We start from the raw sequence: 27,784 nt of genomic DNA on the forward strand, positions 1-27,784 counted from the left end.
CCAGCCAGCCAGCTCACACATGGCGTGTGCCACCTGTGCCTAACGCCTGGCCAAACTCTCATCTAACCACCACCACAAAGGTCCAAGAGACACCTTGAACCCCTGTTTCTTTACACAGACATATATGGTCACATTTAAGCAGAAGAAATTTTTTTCTTCATGCTAGTCCTCTAGAAAACCAGTTTGGTTTCCATGACTATATATAGCACAGGGATTCTTGGTCTATTTTTTGTCCCCTTTGCATCTGATTATTTTCAGTAGAGTTCAAACTTTTTATGATATGCAGATTTTAACTAGCACATGACTTCTATTCATACACACTTCCATTATTAATAAACCGACAATGGCCACATATAATGTAGAAGAATTTTATTCATAACGTAACCCTGTCTCATCGTTCACTGCAAATATTACAATTACCTTTAAAATGTCATTGAATATAATTTGTTCCACTTAAAGCACAGGAATCCTGGTGTTAAACAGTTACACTTCTCTTGAGATTGCTTATAACAGAACCATAATTAAAATGTATTTTCCATGAGCTGTAAAGGTTTAAAGCAAAGAATTTGGGGGGGGGGGGGGTGTGCTAGAGTAACTTCTGAAAACTGAGGCTAATACTTGGTGTTCAACAAGAAATGCACTTTGCATATGATGCGAAACACGTTTTTTTACCCATATAACAGAAATGCAGTAGGTAAAAGAACATACATGAGTGACTGGTAACCTTCAAAAAATATTTCTTTTAAAAATTGCACGAAAGAATACAAAAACAGTGAAGGAAATCAACAGTTTTGCAAATGCATATACATTTAGCTATACATGTATAATGGGGGTCTGCCTATATAAATGTATGTGATAAAAACTGCGAGGCTGAAAAATGAGAATGGTCGTATTTAATACCACATGCAAGAAGCATAACATAATCATCATAAATAGTAGCAACGAATATACACTGACAGGGCCACTGAAAATATGCTGAAATAAATTAAGCACCTTGAAGCGATGAGTCTGAAGTCAAGTAGCAGTTAGCTCTGTAAAAACCACGGTGGGTGGCTATTGGGCCCTCTTGGTGGGAGTCAACAGGAAAGTCCCAAGTTAATTTTTCTTAATTCCAAAGAAGAAAGCACATTGTATTACTCAGTAGGAGTAATTTTAGCCATGATCTTCACCAGCACCTCTGGTTTCAAAAGGGAGGCTGCTGCCTTATTTCACTGCATAACCTTTGGCATGTGAAAAGCACAGAAAGTTCCTATTTCCCCAGAAGAATGTTATCATAAAGGAGAAGGAGAGTTTTGCCACAACCGAAAAGCAGGCGGTGCTATCTGGGGTAGCGGAGATGCAGACCTGTGCTGCTGTTAGCAAGGACAAGTTTTCCTTCGAAGGAAAAGCTTTGCAAAGAAGAACCTAAATGATCCCACCCTGGAGGGCTGCGCAGCAGGGTAAGGTCTGGATCTGCAAAGAGCTCCGTGTGAGAGGAGACCCGTGTCCAGGCAGAGCAGCAGCGACTGCCAGCAAGGCTGCACGCCCCTGCGGGGATCTGGCCTCTCGGAGCCTCCTGCAAGGTCCTGGTGCTTCCTCTCCTGTGATACCTGACTTCGGCAGGACAGGCAGCATTCTGAAGCACATATTTGGCTTTCATAAAATCCTATAAAATCCTAAAATTTAGTCATATACTAGAAGAAAGGCATTTGAATTTGATTAAGTGGACCTTATTAAAAACACAGTGCTGTCATTGCCCCTGAAGTACACCTGGCAGCACCTCTCCAGCACTCATACGATACTCAGGGAAGTGGCCGAGGACACTCTGCTGCAGATAAATAAGTTTTGAAGCTGCTTAATTCAGCAGAGAAGTTCCCATTGGACTTTTAAGGGATCTAATGCAAACCCTCATTTAAAAAAAGCTGAGGACAAATAACTTAGGTCCTAAAGGCTCCGTTTGAATTCTTACAAAACATTGTCCCTTGACCTCTTCACCCAGAAGACTGGAGCAGGCTGTTTGGCTTAGCATATCCTACAAAGCAGACCTGAAAGGTCTTGCAACACGGAGGAATATGGCCCCTATATCTAAGCCACAAACAAAATGACTCAAAAGCTCGACTTTTCCTTGGCCTCCTGGAATGATCAAAACCTTCCTCCACCTTCCTGTTAAGCTGCGTGGCTGTCACTCACCCCGTGGGATTTCAGAGACCTCCAGCCCACAACCAGTGAAAAGCCTTTAAAAAGTAGCAGGCAGAGGAACATCGCTTGGTCGAAGAAGTCTGACAAAAGGTGAGTAAGACCAGCTTTAAAGATAATGAGGGAAGTAGAAATTTGTGTGTATTTTAAATAGTTAAACCCACAGTTTTAAGCTACGTGATCCAACAATAGGTAAAAATCTTGCCTGCAAGCCAGGAGCCTAATCTTCCCTAAAGCTAGTCTTATCCAAACAGTTGTCTTCCTACTTACATGATACATGAGATTTGAACTGACATCCACTACATGACATAAACAGAAAAAATACGCATAAAATGCACACTTTTTTTTTTTTTCTTCATAAAGCTATGGAGCTGCACAGAGCAAATTTAAGTGCACAAGGTCACACAAAGGCAGCTTTCCAGAAGGAATCATTTAGACGGTGAGTGAAATGAAACTGTTGTATCTCTGAATGTTTCTCTTGAGGATTTCGGAACAGGGACCGAGCACTCGTTCGAAGCGGGGCCGATCCAGCTTTACGCACTTCAGGGGTCCGCGTGCCACCACCGTGGCAGCCCGGGGCCGATTGAGCAGTAACGCTATCTCACCTGGAAGCAGGGATAAATACACCGTCATCCCCCCCCTGCCTCTTTTTCGGAGGGTGCATATTCTAGCCACCATCCAGTTGCTTTGGTTGTAGAACATCTCCCTTTATATAGCTCTTGATAGACATTTTACATAATTCTGTTGACAGTACAAATGCATTACACATGCATAATGCATGCGTGCAAAATGCCTTTGAAAACAGATGCTTTCAGACTGTTTTGCCGATTCTGGATCTGTCTCCTGTCAGCTACAGTGGTGTAAACCAAGGAATGGTTTCAGCTTCACTGGAATCTCTCAGTATCGCTGAAAGCAGCGGCTGACCTGCGCATAACCCCTCTCATGTAAAAGAGTCGAACGCTAATTAAAACAATAACTACGACTCCATGGGCCTGTCTTTCTGAATCATACTTAAGCTGAATTTTCTTACCAAAATAATCTGAGGGACCAAGTCTTCCAACTTCGACGTACTCCTCGTTGTCAGACCGGCGCTGCAGAACAGAAGCTGTGCCCTGGGAAGAGAAGCGCAGAGGGTCAGGTGGCTTTGCTTAAACCTGTTACGCATGGGAAAGTATCGAGCCTTTGGTGCCCCTTTTGCCTGTCACACTCCTTCAGTTCTGCTGTGAGACAGGCAACAATTTCAGTCAATTCCTCATCTATAAATGAATGGAATTACAAAATTTTAAAAAATCCATCAGTATGGCAAAGGATTTCTTTCTTATGAATTGTTTGGATGCAGACAGATTCAGCTCACACAGAAGAGAAGAGGAACAGGACAGAACTCAGGAACTCCCGTTTAACCAGTGCACATCATGCTGTGCAAATGTACACTTTAATGTAATTTAAAAATATGTTCTGGGTGGATGCAGAACCTTACAAGAGACATAGAAAAGATTTACATTAAAAGGAATAAAAAGGCAATTTTCCCAGTCACAATCTTGGAATACGATTTTGTAAGACAGCAACTAGAGTCTATTCCTTACTGGATCTATTGCTGAGATGGTTGGGAAAGGCAGTTTTTAATGCTTGTTGCAACAAAAGCAGTGATTTTTTTTTTAGTGGCTTTGCCCGCTTGTGGCCTGTAGTGATCTGGACACCTGCGAGTCAGTCGCTGGAGAGATGGAATGTGTCTTGTCTCCACTACCCTTAATAACTGCTGTACTTGACACGTGCTAATACATGTCAAAACTCAGTTACAGTCTATTTAAACCTTCAAAGAGGTTTTACATGCAGAAATATTCGAACCTGGAGGAAATCTTAAATTACTGTGGCACAAAGCTTTTGTAGAAGAATAGAGAAGGTATCTGCTTTTCTGGAAAAAATTACAGTAACATATGAAACTACCTTCTGAGTCCAAACCAAAAGCATAGGGAAAGGCAAATGTTAACATACTTTGATTTTCACTGAAATTAAAAAGATTTTTAAAAGCCAAGGTTTTTAAATAGACTGGGGAGCCATTTTTTGACAGTGCAGTTGAACAGCACTGATGTTTTGATGTTGTTTTTTAAGATTTTCAGCTTGCAAAGTAATCTGTGAGGGCTGATCCTGCCCCAGCCAGGACAGGGAAGGGGAGGCAGCACAGTGATGTGGATGGACTATGCTCAGAAGATTGATGCCAGTTACTGGAAAATACCAGAGCCCTCACTCCGCAGTTGAACACCCAAGTCTTGCATCGCTTGGCTTGTCGGCACTGTTGGTGCCTGCAGCCAGCTGCAGGACCCCCCCACCCTGGAGCAGAAGCCTCCCTCCAGTGCAGAGTACTCAGTGCAGATTCACTGGCTGCAAACACCCTGCAGCTTCCTTCCACCAGCAGAAACTTGTGTGCCTCCAGGTGTGGTGGGGGTGCTTGAGGAGCCACCCAGCACCCTGAAACACCTTGGCTTCCATGCAGTTAAAGGCACTCAGCACCCTGCAGAACCAGCCCTTCACCTTTCCACTGCACATAAATACACCCTATAGCATCACAAACATCGCCATTGAATTGCAAATTGGAACAGCAATGTAAGGCTGCTTCAGGTCTGGCTTTTACTTTTCTAGGACCTGGGGGCCCAGGAACAACCAAGAGTGGTCCAATAGCCACTGCTCTGTAGCCAATGATCATAATTTGCTTTCTTCTGAACAAGCACACAACTAAGCTGCTGTAATACTGTTGTATTGCAACATGTCCTATTTCATAACAGGGTTATTTTTAAGCCCATACACTTTACAAATTGCTGGGCCGCTCTCTAGGTTAACTTATGTGCTACATAAATGAAGAGGTAAATCTTATTTCTTCTGTCAAGTTTCCAGCAAAAATTCCTTATCCTTGATAGAACTGAATTGTCCCGCCAGAGCTGATGTTTTTCAAGATCTTCCAGTAAATCTGCAAGGGCATGAACAGGCAAAGATAGTGTAATGAGTTTTGTTATTCACACTTGCTGCAGGTTTTCAGACCCAACATACACTCATAAGCAGCATTCTCGGAAATACCCCACACAGGGAATAACGCGTGTATCAACCTCTCTCTTGCCAAACTTCAGATCAGGTGCAGCTCACTAAATTGATGCTGTTCTTATTGCCTGCGCAGCGTCGATAGATTCAGCTTCAGAAGCTCTTCCAGCCCCTGTCCTCCTCTCTGTCCCCATATGGAGCCTGGCAAAAACCTAACCCCTTGACCCAAATAGCTGTCTGCAATCCATGTCTCCAGTCTCTTTCCCAAAACTATTTTTTAAAAAAAACCCTTTTATTACAGATGTCTTATTACACAAAACAAAAAAAAAAAATATCCCCAAAGTAATCATACTGGCCACTCAGGTCAAATGAAGAAAGGACTCAATTCCCCACTGCCCACCTCGAGCGTGTTGCCGTAAAGGTAATCACAACATCAAGCGATATTGCTTTCATCTCCCCAAGGATCAGCTTTTATTGTGGCTAATATTTTTTTGACAGGGTCCACATGATACAGGACTCCAATAAGCCGGTCTTCTGAAGCAATTTCTTCCACTGTTCCACTACAGTCGGCTTTTTTAATCCAAGAAACACCATGATATCTGTTGGAGGAGGACAGATGTGTCTGGCCTCCACAATAAACACTTGGCTTGGCAGGATAAAGCAATGCATATTCCAGATACATATTTTTCCACTCTTGTTTTAACAGTCATATAGGCTCTTCCCGTTGCCCAGTGAGAACAGGTCTATCATGGAGCAAAAGAAGTTTCCTGAAACCCTGACAGCCAGCACCCAGATCTAAGATCTGATTACACCGCGTGGCCTCTTGTTGCACCAGCCACCAGCTCCAGAAGTACATCCTGGAGCATTGTCAGAGTGACCTTCACGGGAAGACTGTCCACACCGTCAAACAAAGAAGGCGCATTTATAATTATCTATCCATATCACCTTCACTGCATGTGTCTTATCTCTGGAATCAACGCTGTTCTGGCTGTATTAGAGGAAGAGTCCAATTGTAGATGACCAGTGTAACCAGGGCAAAAATAACATAGAAATAAAATAACAGAGAATAAAATACTACAGAAACAATCCTTCATTACCCACATCCGTAATGACGTTGTCATACTAAATAAATTTGGTGCTGATCACTACCCTTGCTCCCATCACAGGTTTCATGGCTGTATTTTACTTATCAAATCTTTTCGACACAGTTGTTGAGCTTTCTATCTGTCTTGCACTTCAGCAAACCCCACCTCCTATAAATGATACAACTGAATAAATCTCCTGAGCCCTGTCCTGGGAGGTACGGGCATTATCTAGCAAGGATTCAAGGTGCTTATCGCTGTCACTCCCAAAAGCATTTGGTCTCGGTGGGAATGATTTCCCCTTAAACGGCACACAAACCTTGACAAGATCAGTCCCTCTGAAATAAATTGCACGATCCTAGATTTGCAGGGACAGGCTCTTTAGTGCTGCTCAATTTTAAATACTGTCTTGTACACTGATAGCCATTTCAGCCCCCCACCCCACCAAGCAAACCCTGCAGAGCACAGGCTCAAAGGCTGTCAAGATGTTTGACGCCATTTAATAAATCAGCACTTTGTGATGATATTAAACCGAAGGCAGACAGGCATGCCTTTCTGCTAGCAGACACTTGGGAGTGAAATTATGATCTTTGGTGGTTCCAGGAATATTCCCTTTCAGTAACTGGGGAGTGCCTGCATTCCCAAGAACCAATATCATTAACCTTCTCTCCTCTCCTCCAAGTAAATACGGGCATCTTATTGCAAAAACAACAAGAGTAGCAGTTCCAAAAGCACTGTGCCATCACCACCTCTCTGCCACCCTCACCCCACGCACCTGCTCACTCCCTCTGTCACTACTGTCATGGTGCTGAGAGTATTTATTTGACTCCTTCAAATGCATCAGCAGTTTGTTTTGTAAAAATTTATGGCTTAGATAGGGCACCATAATTTAAGATATGAAAAATAAATTAAGGTTTATAATCCATGAGCTCCCATCGTCTCCAAAGTAATGAGATTTTGATAGATGTTTCACTTTTAAACTATCGGACCACATGGATGAGTAAGACATCCTACAGCATAAAGACAGTGACCCATGTGGATCAACACTGAGATTTCCCAGGCCTTATCCTGCATGTACTTACAAGCACTAATTGCTTCAGGAGCCCTAATTTATACTAAGTATGAATCCTACAGCCAGCAGTTGGCCTAAGTAGCCTGGCTACAGAAGACAAGTGTTCATGATGCCAAAACCTGATATCCTGCATTTACTCCTCCGCTGCAGCTCAGCAGGCTGGATGGGATCATTCCTGGGCAGCACAAGGCAAAATGTGGAGGACAGTGATGTGTCTGTGTTACCTCTGGGTGGGACAGGCTGTGCAGTACGGTCCTTCACCAGAGGCAGTGGGTGGGAAGGGAAATTCAGCACAGTTTTTGAAACCTTTTTAGTTTAAAAGTCGATCTGGTTGATGTTTTGGTCTTGCTGGTCTAACCTCCCATTTTAAAGATATAGCAATCAGTAAAAAATACAGTGAGGCTCCACCTGCAATAAAGGACATATTTATCATTACTGAAACAAATACTGAATATTTGTTCTACCATGTGTATGCAACATCAGTGTCTATATCCTTCCAATACACTACGTGTACAGAATAGATTTCTGCTTTTAAAAGAAAAGAATCTTAATTTTCATAAGCAGGAAGACACTATTTCTATTTTCATTCTTACTTCATCCTTCTTTACTTACTGTTTTTTTAAAGAAAAGCATGGAAGACAGTTTTTCTTCCCATGCCCTCAAAACATTACATTTTTATCCTAGTTTTGAGCTTAAAAAGTTTTTCTAGCCTATTTTGTTTTCCTCTTCCCCATCCACTAGAAAAGAGCAGTGCAGCCTATAGAATTAGAGATGGAAAAGGTCAGGCTGATCCATCTGCTGTTGCTATTAACTCTATCAGTTGCTATTATGAACGTACCTTTGCGCTTTCTCGCTTTGTTAATCCGCACACTCTATAATTCACACGTTCAAAGGTAAGCCTTCCCTCACTCCACTCATACAAGCCCTCATTATATGTCACTATTAAATCTTCGCAAAGTTACTACAAAAGATGAAGGAAGAGGCTGTGAAGTGGTATAAACTGCTCCTGTTCACACAGCGAAGCAGATGGGACTGGATGGAAGCTATAGCAGATCTGAAATGAATTAAAAAATCTTTCACACAGTATGGATCTGGGAGTATTTTATTTAATTGCAGGCAAGACAAGGTTTGTAGGAGTAATACCTTTTATTAGACCAACGAGCATAGCTAGAAAAGGGAGAACAGCTTTCAGGCACACATGCCTTTCTTCAAGATGCTGTTTCTCCAGAGATACCTAATAAAATACACCATTCACCTACCTACAAATGCCCTGGGGAATGTTCTTACACTATGATAGCTACAACCATAATAAGTTGCACCTGATTTAATCATATCTGCCTGCTTACTGGTTCACACGTGATTAAATCATTCACAGAGCATCTCCAGATCATTACCTTAATTTAAGGAGAGCCAAAAGCTACAAAACTCCTGGAAATAGTGATTGCCTGCTGAATCTGCGAGACCTGCTATGATCTGTCAGCTAATGTTTCACTCTCCAATTAAAAAAGTTATCATTTAAATCAGTTGGTTGTCTGATGTGAAACTTCAAACAACTTTGGCCCGGTTTGGCAAACTTTACTTTTATGGCTCTCGTTTATGACGCACCTGTTGTAATGACTGTGGGGTGGGTTGCAGGGGGCTACAGGAACAGACCCCACGTTTGCACCGACTGGAAAAGTGGTGGTTGTTTGGTTTGTTTATCACTAGCAAGTTTATCTCCTTCCTGCATCCATTAGGGTTCACTACAGATTACAGTGCAAGACAATGCCCGAGCTAATGAGCTACTGAGAGCTTTCGGAAACAAATGTACACCATTTTACACATTCCATTTTTTAACTTGGTTGTGACTCTGGAAATCGTGAGTGCTGCTCATTTCAGTGCATTTTCAGAAAGCCAGCACCTTGGGAGTATCATTAGGTTTAATAATATAACGTCAAATGAGCTCAAAATGCAACATTAATGTAACGACATGTGCACCATGACACCTATACAAGCTCCTTGAGAGGGATCAATGCTGCAAAAAGGGCCTTTATACTGCAACAACCACAGTCTCAATGTATATGATTATCATTACGTTGTCACGATAACATTAATGCATCATATTCTTATTGGTCATAATTCTCAACAATACTCATGCACACTGCAATCTAGCAAAGATGGGAGGCGAACATCACTGCCCTGCTGGCACGGATCCCATACATTAGCTCTACAGCCACGCTTGATTATCAAACAATCTGCAGTTTGCCCTGTGCACCGGCTATATCACACCTGCATACGACTACCGTATGTATGACTAAATTTCCACCCCTTCTGCTTAGGCACACTTATATTAGGTTAGGAATAACATCCAGAGGCAAGAGAGAGGAACAAAGCTGTCTAGAGCAGTCACCAGAATAGCCACAAACATAAAGGTACTTTTAAAAATGACAATCAATCATAAACCGAGTGTAGCTCAGAACAGCAGAAACAACTGAGCCACAGGGCATTTCCTAGGGATATACGAGAGGCCAGGGTTAAGGCCCAGACATGACTACACCCAGCCCATCATTAATCACCAGGAAACGCCTTTGTCTTGATCGTTCAGTATTTAAAATTGTAGATGTTTGACACGGGAAGACCTTTTCAATCGTTTTGTTCATCCTCCCATTGCAGTATCTCAGACAACCTTCCCCTTCAGTGCTTCTTTGATACAGTCTGCATTAAACCTGTGCTGTAGCTATGTAACCCCCTTGAATTAAAATAAATGTTTAATATTTTACTATTATTATTTAATTAATCAAATTTTTGTTTTCTGTTTTATCTATGAATTTATTATTAATTATAATAATTTATTATTAGATGGAAGAAGACAAGATTCAGGCCGAGAGAGACCAGTCAACATAGCCAAAAGCCAAAAGAAGCAGAATATACTGTACCAACTGCCATTCGCTTCATGCATGGAGACTCCTGAAGTACTTAGGTGAAATAAAGTGGGTTTTGCACAAAGAATAAAAGAATAAAAAATTGGGATTTTGGGGGTTTTTTTAGCCTTTTCTGTTGAAAGGCTTTTCAGAATGAAGCCATGAAGTTTTATAGTCTTCTGACTTCAAAATGCTGCCCTTGAGCCACAGCAGCACAGCTAACATCAGGCTAGATCATGCAGGTGTCCAACAGAGGCACGTCCATGTGTTGAGGGACTCAAGACTTCACCGACAGTCACCACCATCCCTCACCACAGGCGGAGAGACACTGCAGTGGCCTCTGTGCTCCCAGCCTTGGTGCCACAGTAGTCCCAAGCTTCTCTTCCATACCACCCAGCTGCCAACTAGGACTGGGAAGCCCGGGAGCAAGGGGATGGTGACAGAGGGATACGGATACCAGCTCTGAGCCACGGGAGGAGCCCCTTGCCTGGGCGTGATCCTCCTTGGCTAGTTGTCCTGGCTCCATGCCTAGAAAGCTGGGAAGCAGTTGCACCACAGCCCAGCTTTTGGGGTCCCTCTGCATTTTTATCTTTACTCCATTCTAGGATTTTGGTTGTCCCTTTTATTACACCTTCAGTCCACCTGTCGCAGGGGTGATGAAAAGCAGATCCACTCAGTAAAGGTGGGCTCAGATGCTGGGTTTTAATGAATCATCTCAGTGATACTTGGCCTTGACTAATCAGTAGCTTCTGTGGGAAAACAACTGAATTAATATTCATCCCAGTGCCAGATTTTAAAGACCGTCTGTGCCAAACGCTGTGGATTATTGGCAACAAGACACTGTTTTCCTCCCTCAGACATGTCAGCGTACAAAGCAATAAAAGTCACAAAGGAAAAAAAATGTTGCATTTTAGAGATTCTTTCTTTCTACAAAGCTAGCCATTATCTTGACTCTCTCTGAAGCCAGGAAACATCCACTGAGTCAACATAAAAGTGACTCTGTAATGGGTTATTCATCAACTGTTCATATTTGTGACTGACCTGACAGGGCTCATCTCCTGGAAGCAGACAGTGCGGAGCGCTACCACCTACAGCCGGGGCAGGGTTGAATGTACGGGAGAGAAAACAAGAAAACAGTGCTGCACCTCCCTCACCCTGCCCGCAGAATCCTTTCTGGTGAAAATCGTTTTTAGCTGTTAATGTTGTTTTACGGCCCAATTACTCCTACCACCATCTGCTTCTTTGTGAAAACATTCTGTAGATGCTGAAGTAACCAGACCAAGCAAAAAGCTGAGACAGACATCGTCATTAAAGTCTCGTAACTAATGCTGTGACCAGGGCTGGGCGAGCAGCTGTGGCCAGCTAGGGCAACAGCTTCTGAGCAAAAAATAAAACTTGGAGCAAAGTGGGGGAAGAAGAGAAGAGAGTTTATCACGGAGATCAGGAAAATCCCCCGTGGAAACCTCTCCTTAAGTCCTTTCAGTTGGTGAGTCTTATGTATTCAAAGGACCAGATTCTGAAATTGAGAAGCAAAAATCTCATGAGCCCAAAGCTGCCTCTTCCTGGGGCACACTGTGGACAGCCTCGCATGCTCCCCGAAATCCACGCTACACAGCTGATGAATGAGCCCTAAGGGGTCTATTCTTCCCACAAATCTGCAGTCACCTCAGCAGTATCTGCAGAGGAGGGACAAAAGCCATCTCAGGAAGGGACAGCTTTAACACGGTCCAGAGAAAGTGATGAACTCCAGCAGGGATTAGGAAATTCTCCATTCTTCTTCCACTAGGTTAGACACTGCTGTATTTCAGGTCTTGTTTATATTGCAGTATTTTTGCTTAAAGACAGAGAAGCACTCCTCATGACAGAGCTCCTAGCTCCTAAGACTGCAGATGCCTGTAATTTCAGTTTAGATTTAACGTGCCTCAGGCCATAAAGTTCTTGGTCACGTTGACTAAGTGCTTTGAATCAGGGCTTGTGAGCTCAGTCTTCAATGCCAAAAGAGCTTATAAGGATCCTGAGAACCTCCTGAAGACCTTGAGGGGTAAACAGCCTGTGCTGCTCTCCTTACTCGCAGAGAGGTGTTTTGTTACCTGGGAACCCCCGCTGCTTTTGGAGACTTCCCCAGTAGGAAGGCACTACTGGATAAGACTAAAGAGAGAAGAGTCAAAGCATCAACCATTCCTTAAAGCCAGTATTAGCTACGTAGAAAGTCACAGGCTGTTTAGAACACAGAGAAAATCTAGCACTGATTTTTATGAAAATTCAACTGGAGCACGTATATATTAAGAATGAAACTGCCAATTACTAACTTCGGGTTTTACTTCTCTGCGTGCCAAACAATCTCCCGGTTTTCCACATATCCTATAGTGGTAAAAGGCCAGGGCGTGTCTGTATTTCCAGCATAAACTTCAATTTTATGGGTTTACAAATCAGATGTTTTAAATTACAGCTGAATGAGACTGAAGACTCCTACACAAGTTGTCATGTCAAAAGTGAACTGGGGAAACATTCATACACATATTTTTTTTTTGCGCTGGGTATAGCATGTGCAAAAGAGAGGTTATGAAAACTACTTTTAAGCCTTTGAGAATGGTACGGCTACACTGCATCCTCCCGGTGGTTTTGCTTCAAGACCTAAGTTTACCAGCGTCCCAGTGACAGAGTAACATGGCAGGTCCTGCATGTACCTCATGATACTGGCATAAGCGATGTTCTCAGTCCCAGTGACCTGGAAGACCACTAGATCGCTCCTCAGCTGACATTTTAGCCCTCTGGGACTGCTGATAGCATCATTCCTGGGATGGCTTTTATTTTACAGCTAAAGATCAGCAGCTCCAGAGCTACTTTCCAAGAGAAGACAAATCCTTTGAACTATGTAGCCAAAGACATTGCAAATGTTCCTTTAGCCAGTAAATAATCCTAGATTTTTATTATTTGCCAACCTTTGATTTATGGAAGACTTTTATAGAAAAACAAGGGAAGAAATAAGCCAATTTCTGTTAGCAATACAAAGTGCCAAGTAACTTCCACATAACCTGCAGTAGAAAATAATACCCATCATTTTTTGGGTGGTAAAATTGAACATAAAGCAAGCAGGATGGTCAGTCGATGTGTTAGCCTGGGATGCTGGCCATGGGGTTAACACTGCTTCCCTGCCTTAGACCTTCTGTGAAGGGCCAGACCTTCAAGGTGTCTAATTCCCATTAGTTGTTTTCAGCAGGAATGAAGAACTACTCGATTCTTGTGCCTGTGCTTCAGACCATCCCACTGCACCACACAGGTGTAGTGATGATAAACCCCATGAAGTTCATGAGATGTTCATGTAAGACAGACAAGTAGCTGGTTAAAAGCTTATATATATTATATACCAGAGTCACTATGACTCTTAAAATTATTTGGGCATACCACATGGATGTGCCAATCCAGGTGAGATTTTTTTCCGTAACAAACTATTGGCTGGGCTCATTGCTTTTACATCATTTTCCTGTGCATCAGACTGTTTTTTTAAAAAAAGCTTCATTTTCATACTACAAAAGCTAGCTGATCTTAATGGTCTTGGAGGAAGATGATGCAAGAGGACTTAATTCTGATTGTGGACTCAAGATTGAGTCATGACTGGGTTTGACAGTATTTTTTTAACCGTACATTTTTAAACTATTATACATTATTCTCCAGTCTCTTGGTTCATAGCAACTCACAGAATTTACATACAGTTGTCCTGGTTTCTGCCACAAATGAGGAACAAAATCTGCAAAGTTCTAAAATAGACTAGAAATATTGACTAATCTTAACAATTTCACAAAATTGTTAAGAAAATGCTCCATTCCACATCACTTCTGAGGTTTCAGATTTTGCAGAATTTACCATAGGTGACAGCATTGCGGTGGTTATTAGTGGGGCTGGAGAAAAGAGTTGGAAGGAAGGGCCAAAAGCTGCAGACACTGACATGTCCTCCATGGCTGGTGGGAAGAAGAAGGGGAGCAGCCAGTTGGTTCCTATGAAACACTGCCCCTTTCTGACAGAGGAGAGAGAAGGATACGCTCAAGACTGCGTGTATATAGATACTGCATGTATATATGCAGCCTGATCCAATGCCCACGGGAGTCAAAGTTAAACTGAGTTTAACAAGAGCTGGACTAAGCTGATGTTTAATGCCCTTTGACACAGCAAAACACTTCACCTCCATCCCCAGTCAGGATGGGACCCAATCACAGACCTACCTTCCAGTCTCTGACGTCAGCTGGCCATTAAAAATGCCACCCTGAGCACAGATGAACATTGAGGCATGGCCAACGGAAACGCTATTGCTCCAGCACAACTAGGTGATATCAAGAAAACTGAACGCACCTTTCCTGTAAGAGTTCCATGAGAAATTATGTGTCTGCAGTTAAAAACAAGGAAAGCTAAAAACGAGCCCTTGGTGATGGCTGGCTCTGTTTATTCGGCATATTTTGTTTATTAGGTACATTAGGAGTCGCTGTAGACTGCCTTTGACAAACATTTTTGGTATCAACAAAACCCCGGTAACACCAAGCAGTTCGGATTGTAGCCTTTGAAACTCCTTTTCTAGACAACATTCATCTTCCTAATTAATAATTAATCACACTGTGTTTTTAAAGAGATTATCAGGTGTGATAGCAGAGTGTGCCTAAGGCAGTGACTTCATTAACTATACGGAAGAGGTTTACTTTGTAGTTCTCCTGCCTGTTGCAGGGGTAGGTGCCAAAGGGGTCTCTCTTAGGTTAGAAAGTCAAAGAGCAACAATTTGGAGCAGGAAACAATTGTGCTATTATTTTTCTTTTTTTCTGTTACTTCTTAAGGAGCTTTTAAATCATAAATCTTCAGATGCTTGTTGTGCAATTGAAGACTCAAGTCGACTTTTCCTACAAAAAGGCCCAATTCTATGAAGAACGGAGCGCCCTTCCGAGTTACACCGAGGACCTTCCTCTGTTGGTGCACGTTGCCATGGTAGGAAGAGTTTACAAACACTGTTCCACCTAACAAGGCTTTGAACTGCATTTGTATAGAGACGCTCCATAGCGTGCCAAGAGTGTCAGCAGGGCTGGAAACACTGATTTCACCTACAGGACAGTATCTCAAGTACACTCTCAGCAAGAACTCGCAGCGGATCCTGCCCAGACCGGAGCCAGTTTGTGGCCCTGACTTGAAATGTCAACAGCAGCAAGAAAGCTAGCAGCCCCCTGAGGATTACAAGACTGTTTTCAATGTGATCAGCAAGAACAGCGCCGGACAAATAATCATTATCAAGTCATTTCATTCATTTCTGTCAATGAGGCAGCTCTATGCATTAATTTTGGAAGGATTTCTGCATCATCAATGAATTTTCTTCTCTTTATTTGTCAGTTTTACTAGTCCTATCGCCTGGTTTCAGTACTGACGGATACTTTCTGTCTTTTCCCATTAAGCTTTTGCTCACTTTCATGGAGCGTCATTAGGATTATTCCCACTGATGGAAAAGCAGGGAGGGTAACATTCTGCCCACAGACTGGACTGATAATACAGATGAGACTGAAAATCAGATGCCCTGACTGCCTCCTCTCTAGCCAGCAGGATAACAACAGAGAACACAAATCCCCAGATTTTTTGTGCTTTACACAAAGGAGTTGCAGAGGAGGGTGCAACTACCCCCTTGTAACTTAGCACTAATCTGTGATTAAATATACTAAATTTTAAAGTTAAACCCAAAAGTCTAATGTAAAACTACTTGGCATAATGGGTCCATTTCTCCTTGAATTTTCTCCTGTGAATTATCTTCTATTATTAGGTCTTTTATTTTTAGGCTGCTGCATGCTATTGCTGGGCAGCTCGACCAGCTATTAATTGGAAATGTTTTACTTCTTGTGCAGTTTTATTTCTCTGCTGTCTGCACCACTTAAACCAAGCCGTCCTCCGAGGGGATGACAGGCTGCGGAGAGCACATTTAAAGGACAGTTACAAGCTGTGCTCTTCGGGTGCAGTGTGGCACTATTATAAACCTTTTGCTGTTCTCTCCTCCTACACCTGCGTACGTTTGCGTCTATGCATGCATTTTTCTTAAGCCATGTCAAACTTTATGGAGTATTAGGGCCATATGGCAGCAGTTCAGCAAGCTCTCAGTATGCAACTGAGATTAAAACACTCCCTGAGCACAGTCAGCGGAGTCCCGTGACAATATCTGTGTGCCGTATACGGTGCTCGGTCATGGAAAGTAGATCCAAATGATCTGACATGGGGAGGGGTGGGAGCTGGAAGACCCAGCAGGGCACTTCACGGCTGCAGGTCCCTGCATTTTTGGCAGCTGCATTACAGGCTTCGAGGTACTGCGCCACCCAGCCAAGCTGGCAGCTGAACTTAAGAAGTGGTACATGATCATAACCGCTATTTTTAATACTATTGTCACTACCTTTCTCAGTAACCTAGACAACAGCAAAACCTCATTTCTTTCCAGTTTCAGAGCACTACTCCACTAGTCTGAACTACTGTTTCAGCTGAAGTCAGTGGCAAAGCACGAGTTGGGAATAAAATCAGCCCCCATTCAACTTCAACTGGCATTTCATTTAAAGGGTCTTCACATTTGCTGGGATATTTAACTCTGCAAAGCTCACATGCCTTTGCAAGCTACCACTTTAAAATGCTAGCTAAAAATATTTGCGTTATCTGAAGTCAGATGAATAAACCCTCCCTACTGCTGGGTACACAGTGTGGCAGTGTACAGTACAACTGCAAATTTATTTGTTAGAAACTGTACATCTGTTATGATTCACGCTTGCCAAAATATAATTCTTTATGGCAACAATTGTTTCATGGTGCTTACAGTTTTTCACCTCTGTGCCAGGAATCTCATATGGGATAATTCCATGACCTTGGAATCCAGCAGATACATTCCACATCTGTCTGGTCTGGGAAAGCCCAAGTTTGTTGTGTGAAAACCATAGTGGGAAAATAAGACCTGGAAATATCTGAAAAGACAGAAACTGTAGGGCTGCTTCTTTTTTTCTTTTTTTTCAACACCAGTTTCAAGTCCAGTAAATCAATCTCATTGTAGTGGTTACTTTGCTTTTGTAAGCAGACATTCACTTCTGATCCTATCTTCAAATTAAGGAATATGGTATAAAAATTAAAATAATTCTATCTCTGGAAAAAATCACAGCCTTTAAATTAATGAATATTAAAACTAAATCTTGTTGAAGGCTGCTTAAGATTTAGATGAAAAAGCACCCAACCCACTGCAAGTAAACATCTTACAAGTGCCTGTGCAGATTTAAGATGGCAGAAAACCTGTAGCTGTCCTGGAATCTCAGGGTAATACTTTTCTCATTACACTTTTTAACAAAAAATGAACCCTAAACAGCTTTGTGAGCAGTGAACTTAAAATTATCTGATTTCCTGTGACTCTTCCCTGTGCACATTTTCTATTATTCTAATAATTTGGCTGAGCTCCTGCTGCAGCCTTGCTCTCCATGGGGCACTGTAGCATTTTCATGCATACAGCCTGCACCTCAAATAACCTGCACCCTTCTACGATTTCTGCAACGCTGGAGACGAGATGGTAGACAGAAAGCCATGAAAGAAAGGTTACACTAAGAAAAACAGAGAAAAGGTGAATGTGCTTGCTTGACAGAAGGAGGAGACTAAATATTCTCGTCCATACTAACCAGTTTAAAGCAAGAATTGCTGTTCTGATCATTACCGAGGCTGGAAGTCTCCCTTTCAAAAGGGATTAATGGTTGCTCTTCAGTCTGTGAATCTTGAAGGTGCCAATTCCCTCACAACCTATGTCCTTCTGCAGGACCAATATACTCAAAAGATGGTATCCCAAAGGGATGTCACAGGGGAAGGCAGCATTGCAGGCTAACCAGAAAAGAACGATTAATTTATGAAGTTCGTACAAAACTGTACTTGCAACTTAAAATCCTCGTGTGAGTCCTGGGTGTCTTAGAGAAACTTTTATGATAGGAGTGACAAGATCCTACTTGGAACCAGTATTGGTGGTGCTGGTGCACCAAAGCTTTGTAAATTGATAACTGGTTGGTCTAAGGCATGCCATGGATGACCGTGGCTTAAAATAAATGAGTATCTTGCCCAAAAACTGTGTGGCAAATTTAGCTTTGTACTACTGGACGTGCTGCGCTCCAAAGGAGACTGCATTCCGGTGATATATGAAATGGTTTCTGCATATAAAGCAGCCAAACAAATTGGCTGCATTTCTAGTGTTTTGGATTATAAGGCCACAAACATCTAAAAACATACGAAAGAAGCTAATGGCTTTTCAACATACTGTGACAACAAACCAGCCAAAACTACTTTCAACCAGTTTGTAGAATAATGTGTTCCTGGCTGCTCGCATCGACTCTCCTGCAAAAAAGTTTAACATCAAAGATGTAAACTCCTGAGAACTCAGGTTTAAAATATGAAGCTTAAACTATGTGTGAGCAGGCAGAAATACTACTGCAGCACAAGAAACAGTTGATACTGGATGTTCATTCTTTAATGTAGAAAAATACAGGCAATTTCTAAAGTGTGAAACTATGTTAGATTTATAGCAGAAGGGTGAGGCGAGCAGATAGTTTATGATTATGCAGTATGTAGTGTTAATACTTTTCTACCCATTCAAGTCTTAACAGCTGTTCCATCAAGAAGGGGAAAAGAAAGGCCCTTGGTAATTCTTAAGCAAGCTGCCAATTTTCCACATGGGATTCGACGGCTAAGAAAATTAGGTTTTCCTAGTCTCACGCTGCAAGGAAGAACAGCACACCTAATAACACTAGTAGAAATAAAATTCCACATTTCCTAATTTTTTCTTATATACTAAATATCTTGTTGACAAAAAAAAATCCTATCTAATAACTAGTCCCTTTTATTCTGACACTGTTATTTTGAAGGGGCACTGCTCATCACATATTTGAAGTTCCTTACCTGTCTAAGTGTGTGACGTACAGGTGCAGTTATTTGCATTGACAATTTTGCGAGCATCAGAAGGAAAACGATGTTCATAAATCAAATATGTATTTCCAAGACACAAGAGGAAAGAATGACGAAATTTTAAGTATCAGATATTGATTATGAACCAAATTCTGGCTGCCTTGAATAGAGGCACCTCTCAAAAAATCTACAGATAAGGACCAAGCAAAGAAAAACCTGTTGGCCTCTAAGCCATCCAGAATGGGAGCTGTACAAGCTCTTTATCACCAGAGTGGGGCAGGGTCTTTCCTCCTAAACCACATGACAGCACAGCAGCCTGATGGAGCCAGAGATGTAGTCTGTGTACATACAACTGGATCCCAAGGCAAGACAATGATACCAGCTCCCTTACACCATCTGACCCACCCTCTCTCACAGTGAGGGATTCAGATCACCTCCTAGCTCCTGTGCCACCGCTGCCTCGTTGCTGGTCATGTAATACTTGGCCTGGCATATGCTCTTGAACTGTCACCACAGAGCCATATTTTGGTCATTCCTGGTCTATATATTTGTGTATGCCCACTCATAGCTGGTAGTGAAAAGGTCCTACTTCAATACAAATACAACCATTTCCTAATGCTGTCTCATTATTCGTAGTCTGAGACTCTCCAATACCTTTTTATAACTTTTTATATCACAGCAGCTAGGTATTTGTATGAGACACCAAGGATCTAAATATTTATCTCAGAGACGAGGGAAAAAACCCTGTCAGCATCTGTTTGCAGAAGTGGGATGTTGGAACTGAAGTGTCAGATAATCTCCCAAAAAGATGTCAGCGTTTTCAGCTGCCTGACAGATCTGTCTGCCTGTGTGACAGTAAACAAGAAAATGGCTCAGCCATTTGGACTGAGTTTAAGGCAAAACAAAGAACAAATTATCCATTTTCAGATCAGGTCTCCTGCTCCAGTTTACAGATTTTCGTTTCTGATCTCCGAAGTAAGTCCCTTTGGGAACAATGATCAATGCACTGTGTGGCTGGCCAGCCTGGCTGAAGTATTGGCAATTTGGAACAAGAAAAATCTCATGTAGAAAACAAACCTTCAAACAGTAAAGGCACTAGACACACCTCAAAATTCCTCTGACTCTTCAATTTACTGGAAATCAGGGATCGTCCCACTTAAGACATTTCCATGGAACTGGTGTCTGAGTTCATTTGAATTGTGAGCAATTCTCCTGATTTGAGTGGGCTTAGTTTGGATTTATGCTGAAGAAGAGATTTAACTGAACCTGATTTCCTTTAATACAAAGTCTTGATCTTTACCAGGAAATGACAGCTTATCAAGATGCCAATCTTACCTCTGTAATAATGAAGAAGTCATCACCAGGCTCTCCCTGCACAACAATTTTTTCTCCATCTTCAAACTGGACAGGTTCCAGGGCATCAGCCACTGTCAGCCGCTCCCATTTGTCCAAGGACTCTAAAATATTGAAGATCATAAAGCTTTATTATAAAAAGACTCTAACTTTGGCTGAAGATTCGTATCTAAACTGACAGCTCGGTTATGCCTGGTTCTGTTATACAAGAAACATTTCTTTCATCCAGGCACTTTGCATGAACCTCCAGTTGGGAAACATGAATGTATTTATTGTGTCTTACACACTTTAGCAATCACCCAGATACTAATCTTAAAAGTTGGGCACAAAAAAAGTTGGCTCTGGTTCCCTATGCCTGCGATCTGATCTGTGCTGCCCTGATGCTGCAGCAGATTGGAGCAGCCTAGGAGCTGTTTGGAGACACCAGCGATACGGGAGCACAGAGATTCTCTACCACATCCCACACCAGATGTCAGAACAAGTCCTACTGTCTTTTCATCAGTTGCTCTCAGCCAGTTCCTGATGGGCTGCTAGATAATGCAATGCAAAAATGCCAGTCTAGAAGATGACTCTTCCCCTGTGGGTGACACCACACACCACTGACGCTAACAGCAGGACCCAGGTAGCATGGGTGGCGGTGAGAGCAGAGGCTCAGTACAGTGATTTGAAGTGGCACCCCTGCTTCATTTGCCAGCGGGACGGTTTACAGAGTGGTTTTCTTTTCATTCCCCCGCTCAGAGAGAGAAATTATAAAACTTCCACGTAAACGACAATAAGAAAAAAATTACCAGTGTATTTTATGAGTAATAGAGCTAATACAGCCTGCTTCCTGTGGCCGGGTGGCCTGACCACCCACCTCCGCTGCCACAAATCCCCTGTGACACCTAGACGGCAAATTTGGGACAGCCTGCACAGCGGCTTAGCCAGGGCTGCTGGCTGTCCCACTGCCTTGCTCCTCCTGCATTCACAAGGGATGAATTTTACCTGTCCTGCCTCGGGGAGGGGAGGGGTGCCAACCTGTGTCTCTCTCCTCTGTCCCTTTACATGAGAATTCAGGACAATGACTTGTACTTGGACTTCTCTACTTTTATCAGGTTTGACTGAAAGAAGTGACAGGTTTAAAAGTTATTAAAAGAAACAGATAATACAATGATATAACCTTCACTGCCTTAAAAATCTGGGCTAAAATCCATGTACTAGAGCTCTGCTGATTCTTACTTATTATGAATTATTGAACTAATAGAAGTCAAGACATGGCTTCTGACACCAGGATTAGATCTGGGCTGTTCTCCAGACTCTGGTTTCCCATTTTGTTCAAAATATTGCTTAGAAGTACTGTGTGAGGTTGAGAGTTGTTCCTTAAAAGTTAAAAAGCCTTCTGGCTGAGCTCAGAAGTGCACAAGGAGTCTGATAACAAAACCAGATCAAAGTAATCAATGCACCAAAGGTAAGTTTTGAGTAGCCTGCCACCCGTATGTATTCATGTTTTTACTCCACTTTGTGTTGCAGTTTGGGAAATAATTATTTCTAATATTTTCCCCACATATGCACTCTCCCGGTGTACCTGGTGTATTTGTGACCTTTATTGCCGAAGCATTAATATTAAAGACCGAGCCCATATCGTCAATGCAACATTCAAAAAGTGCTCCATTTGACTAAAAAAAAGCTTAAAACTCTTTCATACAGACTAGAGCAGGTTTTATCTTTTTTTAGAAAAAAACAACTCAGTAATTAACAATGAAAAGAGTCTCTTGAAACAACTTCTTCAGCAGCTTTATGAAAAATTCAAAGCTAATTCTGTCTCTAGTCACAAAGCATCTCTCTTTTGTCTAAGGGAACTGCATCACCACATTTGGTTAATGATTCTTGCAAACAGAGCAGTATATAGAATATTGTACACAATAAAACTCCTAAAGTTTTAGTTGCAGAGTTAAAGTCAAGTATCAAATAAAATAGACCATATGCAATTTTTTTGCAATTTCTAAATTGTACATAACAATTCATGGCTTTACATTTACTTAAACTCCAGAAGAAAGATTTAAAACGGCTTTATTGTATCTTGTTCGATACACTATAAGCAGCTACTGATAATCTAAAAAATTCTTAGATTTTTTTTTTTTTTTTAAATTTGGCCCTTACAATTATATGGCTAGTTACAGACACTGGAAGGGCCTTGAAAAAAAAAATAAATATAAGAAGCAGGTAGAAGTTTTTCCACCAAGAAATCACCACGTTCTGGCCACATTAAGGCCTGAAGTGAAGTTGACTCCTCAGTGCTGTGTTGTGACTTCTGAGATATCTCTCTCTGTTTCTCAGGTGCCATCTACTTTTTAGACATGTGAAACAGATCCTTACACATTTCACCTAAATCCTCTGTTCCTGAAATGATGCGTTACTTTGTCCACTGCTTTTCCGTGCTTAAAAAAGGTTCAAATCTTTAAATCCTTCCTCTTTTTTTTTTTACTGAAATTCAAAAGCCGTACTAAAAACTAGGATATAATTACATTGCAAACTGCATGTTTAAGGAAGCACATCTTTGAATAACCTTTCTACTCTGGAATTGTTTTGAGATGTCTCATTGTTGTAATTGCCCCTCATTAGTGCAGGTGCAGAGATCCTTTTTTCTTTAAATACTCATTGTAATTTGGTATAATTTGTGCTCTTAATTTAGGAAGATTTAAATTAAGCATAAAAGAAGGCATTTAAATGACAAAACTTCATTAGTAAGTGAGCAACACACTTGGCCTTACTTTAAGCATACAAATATAATTGAAAATTTCATGGGTAGCACCCCTCAGAAGTTCAAGTGTATTTTCACTAAGACACTCTCATATTTCAGGCTCAAATGGTAGTTGAATACCATAAACAAGAAACGGAAATTGCTTATGTAGAAATATAAATACTTTAATTATCTAGCAAATTAAACCTGAACTGTTTTTTTCAAAATAGCCCCAGCAGAAACATGATGTTTCTCCTACAGAATCAACATTTCATTGTACTGTCTAACACTGTCCTCCTCATTAGAAGCTTTTGTTCTCCTAATGGTGATTGATTGGTCAGGCATTATGGGTTTGTTGTTTTTCCTACTGAAGGCCATCAAGAACATGTCCAAATTTCGTGGCTATCACATTAATCAAAGGGAAACAAAATCCAAGGACAAGAAGCTAAACAGATGTTTTAAGAATGTGAGACATGGGCTATAAAATACAGAAGAAGAAAAAAAATCAGCCCATTTTGATTTCTAAGGTTAGTTTGTTTATGCACATAAATACAGTATTCTTCCAGAAAAAAGCTTCTCACCTATCACCTGGAGGATGTAACTAGACTTTATCACAAATTCATATCTGTGCACTGCTTTCTCCTCTATCCATATAATCCGTACTGCAATAGCAGCTACCGAAAGGTTACTGGTGCATGCCTGCTCCCGTATTTAAGGAAAGATTTCTCCTTCAAACACATGTTCTGTGCATATTAAAGAAGGAGAAAAACAAGTCCTAAAAAGGGCCTTTTATGCTTTCATTCCTTTGGAAGGGACACAACCGTGAGACCTTCTGTTTGACCACCATTGCTTTCATTGTGCCATCAAAGACCAAAATTCATTCTGCCAACATGTGTAACAGAGGAACTAACAGGCAAGTCCAAAGGGCAACTGACCCAAAATGGAGACCTTGCTCAGGAATTCTTCATACATCTTCCGCTTTCTCAGCGTGCTGCCCTATTATTAAAGAAGAGAGAAAAAGGAGGTAGAGCATTACACAAGGTATTTTTGTGATTTCTCCCTACAGCTGCTCTGGTTTTTTCCCCTGCCCTTCCAAATCTTAAGCATAGCCAGTATAAACAGCCTAAGGCAAATGTTTCCCCATAAAATGGGCGAGCTGTACTGCTGATAGGCAAAGAAGGAATCAAATTCAATCCTGGTGTAATTCCACTGACTTCACTGGTGTTACTGGACACCATGGATGAATTGTATCCATTATTTACAGGCACATATTTTAAAGCCAGAGAGCTTCATCAATTAACTGTTTAGTTAATTCAGTATATATCTTGTTACCAATGAGGCCCCACTAGAAGGGAATTTACGATTACAAAGTCGGATAAAACTTTAAATGTCCCCCTCACGGGTCCCATCCTTTTAGGTTAAAGTCTCTTCAATGCCAAAAGCGTTTATCTTTAAGCTTAGTCTATATTCTGTGTACTGTTGTATGTATCATTACTGCTGAGCAACCTATTCATATTATTATTTTAACAAGATTTAAGCATTTTGGAGCAGACAATCCATCAATGTATACACAGCCACCAGCACAGTCATTCCCACTCTACTAAGATTTTATCGTGTGATAAGTTACAGATACACCTTCTGCTAATATAGTGTTTGACAAACATAGAAATCCTAAGTAGCCATTCCAGCATCCATTATTGAAGGACGTTCAGGTATAAATAAATACAATGCAGTCTTACCAAAAATAATTAATTTATCCTTAACTCCTTCTGCAGCGACACAAATGACTTGAAAAGAAAAGCTTCCCAGGTACCAAAGAGGAACTCCAGGGTCTTCCTTGGTACCCTGCAGTTTACTCCACACTGTTATGTGCCAGCCTGCATTGTTTCTGCCTGGGTAGATTCCCTGTGGATGCTGAAGGCTGCCTGGTGCCTGCCAGTCAGCTCTACAAAGCAGGAGTATAGCACAGAGATGACATACTCATCTTCTGAAGAAAGGAGAAATAAAGATGGCTTTTATTTATAGGCTGGGCAGAGAAGACAGAAGCAAATGTCAGTGTCTGCCATAGAAAAAGCTACTCCTCTATTCCTCCTCCAAGGGAGCACTGTAAGTGCTGGAAGCAGAGGCAGAAAGTGAGAACAGAGAAAGGAAAAGAAGAAACATCTCACCCTCCATGTGAAAGCGTTCAGAAATGCTCTACCCATGCAAAGGGGAAAGGCTAATGTACTCAAGTGCAATGACATAACTGAGAAATAAACATTGTCCCTCTTCCTACATGTGCTGTATAGATGAGGCTTGATTCAACGACCACCAAAGCAATATGAGTCTTTCCACCAGCATCAACAGGCTTTGGCTCCAGCTTCTGGCTGTGGCGCCTGCAGAAGGTGCCGGGTGCTCTCCTCTGGGGACAGGTCCCATTTGTGCCTCTCTCCTGGGCCATCCCTGCTCCAAACCAGCCGCAGCTTCAGCAGGAGCTGCCACTCTTCCCAGGTATCTCTGGATCAGCAGCAGCACCAGCTACCGAGGTCTCCCCCTCCACACCCTGTTCATAATTTCCGAGTCTGGTGATGACAGTTTGCCTCTGAGCGATAGCATCGGTAACCCTTGTCTGACCTCTCTGTCTGACAAACCTGGTTCTCAACCTCGGGGGCCCCCGAGAGCATTTGAAGTGCCAGAAAGAAAAAAATAAAAAAACTTCAAACGGAGGAGGCTCTGCAAACCATGCCAGATCCTGACAGCTTGCTGCGAGACAAAGAATGGAAAACTGGACACTGCGCAGTTGTTGCTTTCCTCCCTGCAATCGAGTGGAAACGAGACTAGCAAAATTGACAGCTGTGGAAAACCAGATTGGTGGTTTAGTCTGATGGGCTGGGGCACCCAGGGCCAGATGTGGAAAATGCTTTTTAAATGACTTGCGGACACAGATGAATTTTAAGAAGCAGTAATCAGTAGCCATAAGTGACGCCTGACCACAGCTTCAAGTATTTAGAGATGCAGACAAGACCCAGGAAGGTAAGAATTGCAGGCATCCCACCTGGCCCAGAGAGCAAAAACCCATCACTTCCTACAGGAAAACAGGTGGGTTATGTCTTGGCTAAACTAAGCCAGGGCAGCAGCACGGAACCCATGGTGAAGACAAGTGCAAAAGCAAAACTGAAGTGGAAAGAATTAATTAAATGTGCTGTTATCATTTTTTGTATTGTAGCTGTTTCTAGAACCTCAGTGGGACTCCACTTAATGCACAGCTACACTGTCTTAAATATCCCATGTCTCAGAACGATACCACAAAGGTAAGGGAGAACAAGAGCCCAGCGAAGAACCAGTGGTTGAGACTTGTAAGTCCCATTTCCCAGCCCACGCACTGAAACTCAAGGTGACCCAACTGATGGCCCATCACTCACCCTGCCGGATGGCTCCATCCAACCCTCCATCTCTCCCAGGGGAGAGAACAACAGCCTCCAGGGTGCATGAGCCACCTGACAGCAGAGCTTCACCTAAGGGTGCCCAGGCTGGCACAGAAGCTTTCTCTGCGTTTTCAGAGCACATGAAGCTGGATCCCAATTGGCACAACCAGATCCCAATTTCTCTTCCAGAAAGGAAAAGCTTGGCTCACCCTCACACACATTGTTTTCACTTGAGTGTCTTTTCCTGCTCAAGATTTCACAAGCAGAGCAAGGGGAAGAGATTTTGAGCGAACATAAGCTAAAAACAAACCAACAGCAGAAATCTTACAACCAACCAAAGCATGTGCGTATTCCCATCAGTATTATTTATCTTTTTCTCCCTGTGAAAGAGAGAGAACGTGCCTGCTTCCCACCTTCCTTGATCAGCCTAATATTCCCTTCTAATCCCCTCCCACAGGCATGTCACGCCTGACTCCCAATGTCCCTTTTATACTTGTATAAATGTACATATCACCGTATCACCATCATAACTACTGCTCCTACCCTTCAAGTCATTTCTGCAGAACTGTCAGTCGGCACATTCCCTGGGACATGTGCTAATTCTTATGCAATATTTTCATGGATCTTCTAAAAGGAGCAACAAATAAGACAGTAACGATATCTGCAGACTAGGAGATACTGTGAAAGCTTGCCAGAGCAGGAAAATAACAAGGACGGACCTGGAGACATCAGAAATGGGAGTAGAAAATAATAGAATGAGCTTCCATTTGGAAAACACAGCTAAGAAATGCAAAGAAAAAGATATCTAAAGCACAGATGTTTGATGAACAGAAGAAAACTGGAAAGTTGTAAAGCTGAAAGAGATTTACAGACAGTAGGTGAGACCAGGTATGCAACATCAGACTGCAACAAGAATACAGCCAAGGCTATTCTGGTCTGTATACTCAAAGACATTATCCAGGAATGAAGTTTAGAGGCTACATCTCCATGGCTCAGATGTGACAGCACCTGGCGTGCTACACTCTGGTTTGGTACTCTCTCCTCCAAAACAGTGCTCCCAAACCACACAGAGCCTGAAGAAATGCTAAAACAGTTGGGGAGAGATGATAAGAAAGGAGCAAAACAAA

The 27,784-nt window shown here is 42.0% G+C and overlaps 1 protein-coding gene across 4 annotated transcripts in view; it reads right to left on the reverse strand.

Annotated features, from left to right (window-relative positions):
* Positions 1 to 354: 354 nt before the first annotated feature.
* PRKAR1B (protein kinase cAMP-dependent type I regulatory subunit beta) overlaps positions 355 to 27,784 on the reverse strand; it is a 100,790-nt gene continuing 73,360 nt past the window's right edge. For all 4 annotated transcript variants that reach the window (XM_056336476.1, XM_056336475.1, XM_056336478.1 and 1 more), the window contains exons 8-11: positions 24,189 to 24,249; positions 20,517 to 20,638; positions 3,206 to 3,287; positions 355 to 2,780 (exon numbers count right to left, since the gene is read on the reverse strand). In XM_056336476.1, the coding sequence (XP_056192451.1) occupies positions 2,608 to 2,780; positions 3,206 to 3,287; positions 20,517 to 20,638; positions 24,189 to 24,249 (438 nt within the window). In that variant the 3' untranslated portion in view covers positions 355 to 2,607. The remainder of the gene's footprint in view (positions 2,781 to 3,205; positions 3,288 to 20,516; positions 20,639 to 24,188; positions 24,250 to 27,784) is intronic.

The sequence above is a fragment of the Falco biarmicus genome, chromosome 4, assembly GCF_023638135.1.
Source record: "Falco biarmicus isolate bFalBia1 chromosome 4, bFalBia1.pri, whole genome shotgun sequence".
NCBI classification, from domain to species: domain Eukaryota; kingdom Metazoa; phylum Chordata; class Aves; order Falconiformes; family Falconidae; genus Falco; species Falco biarmicus.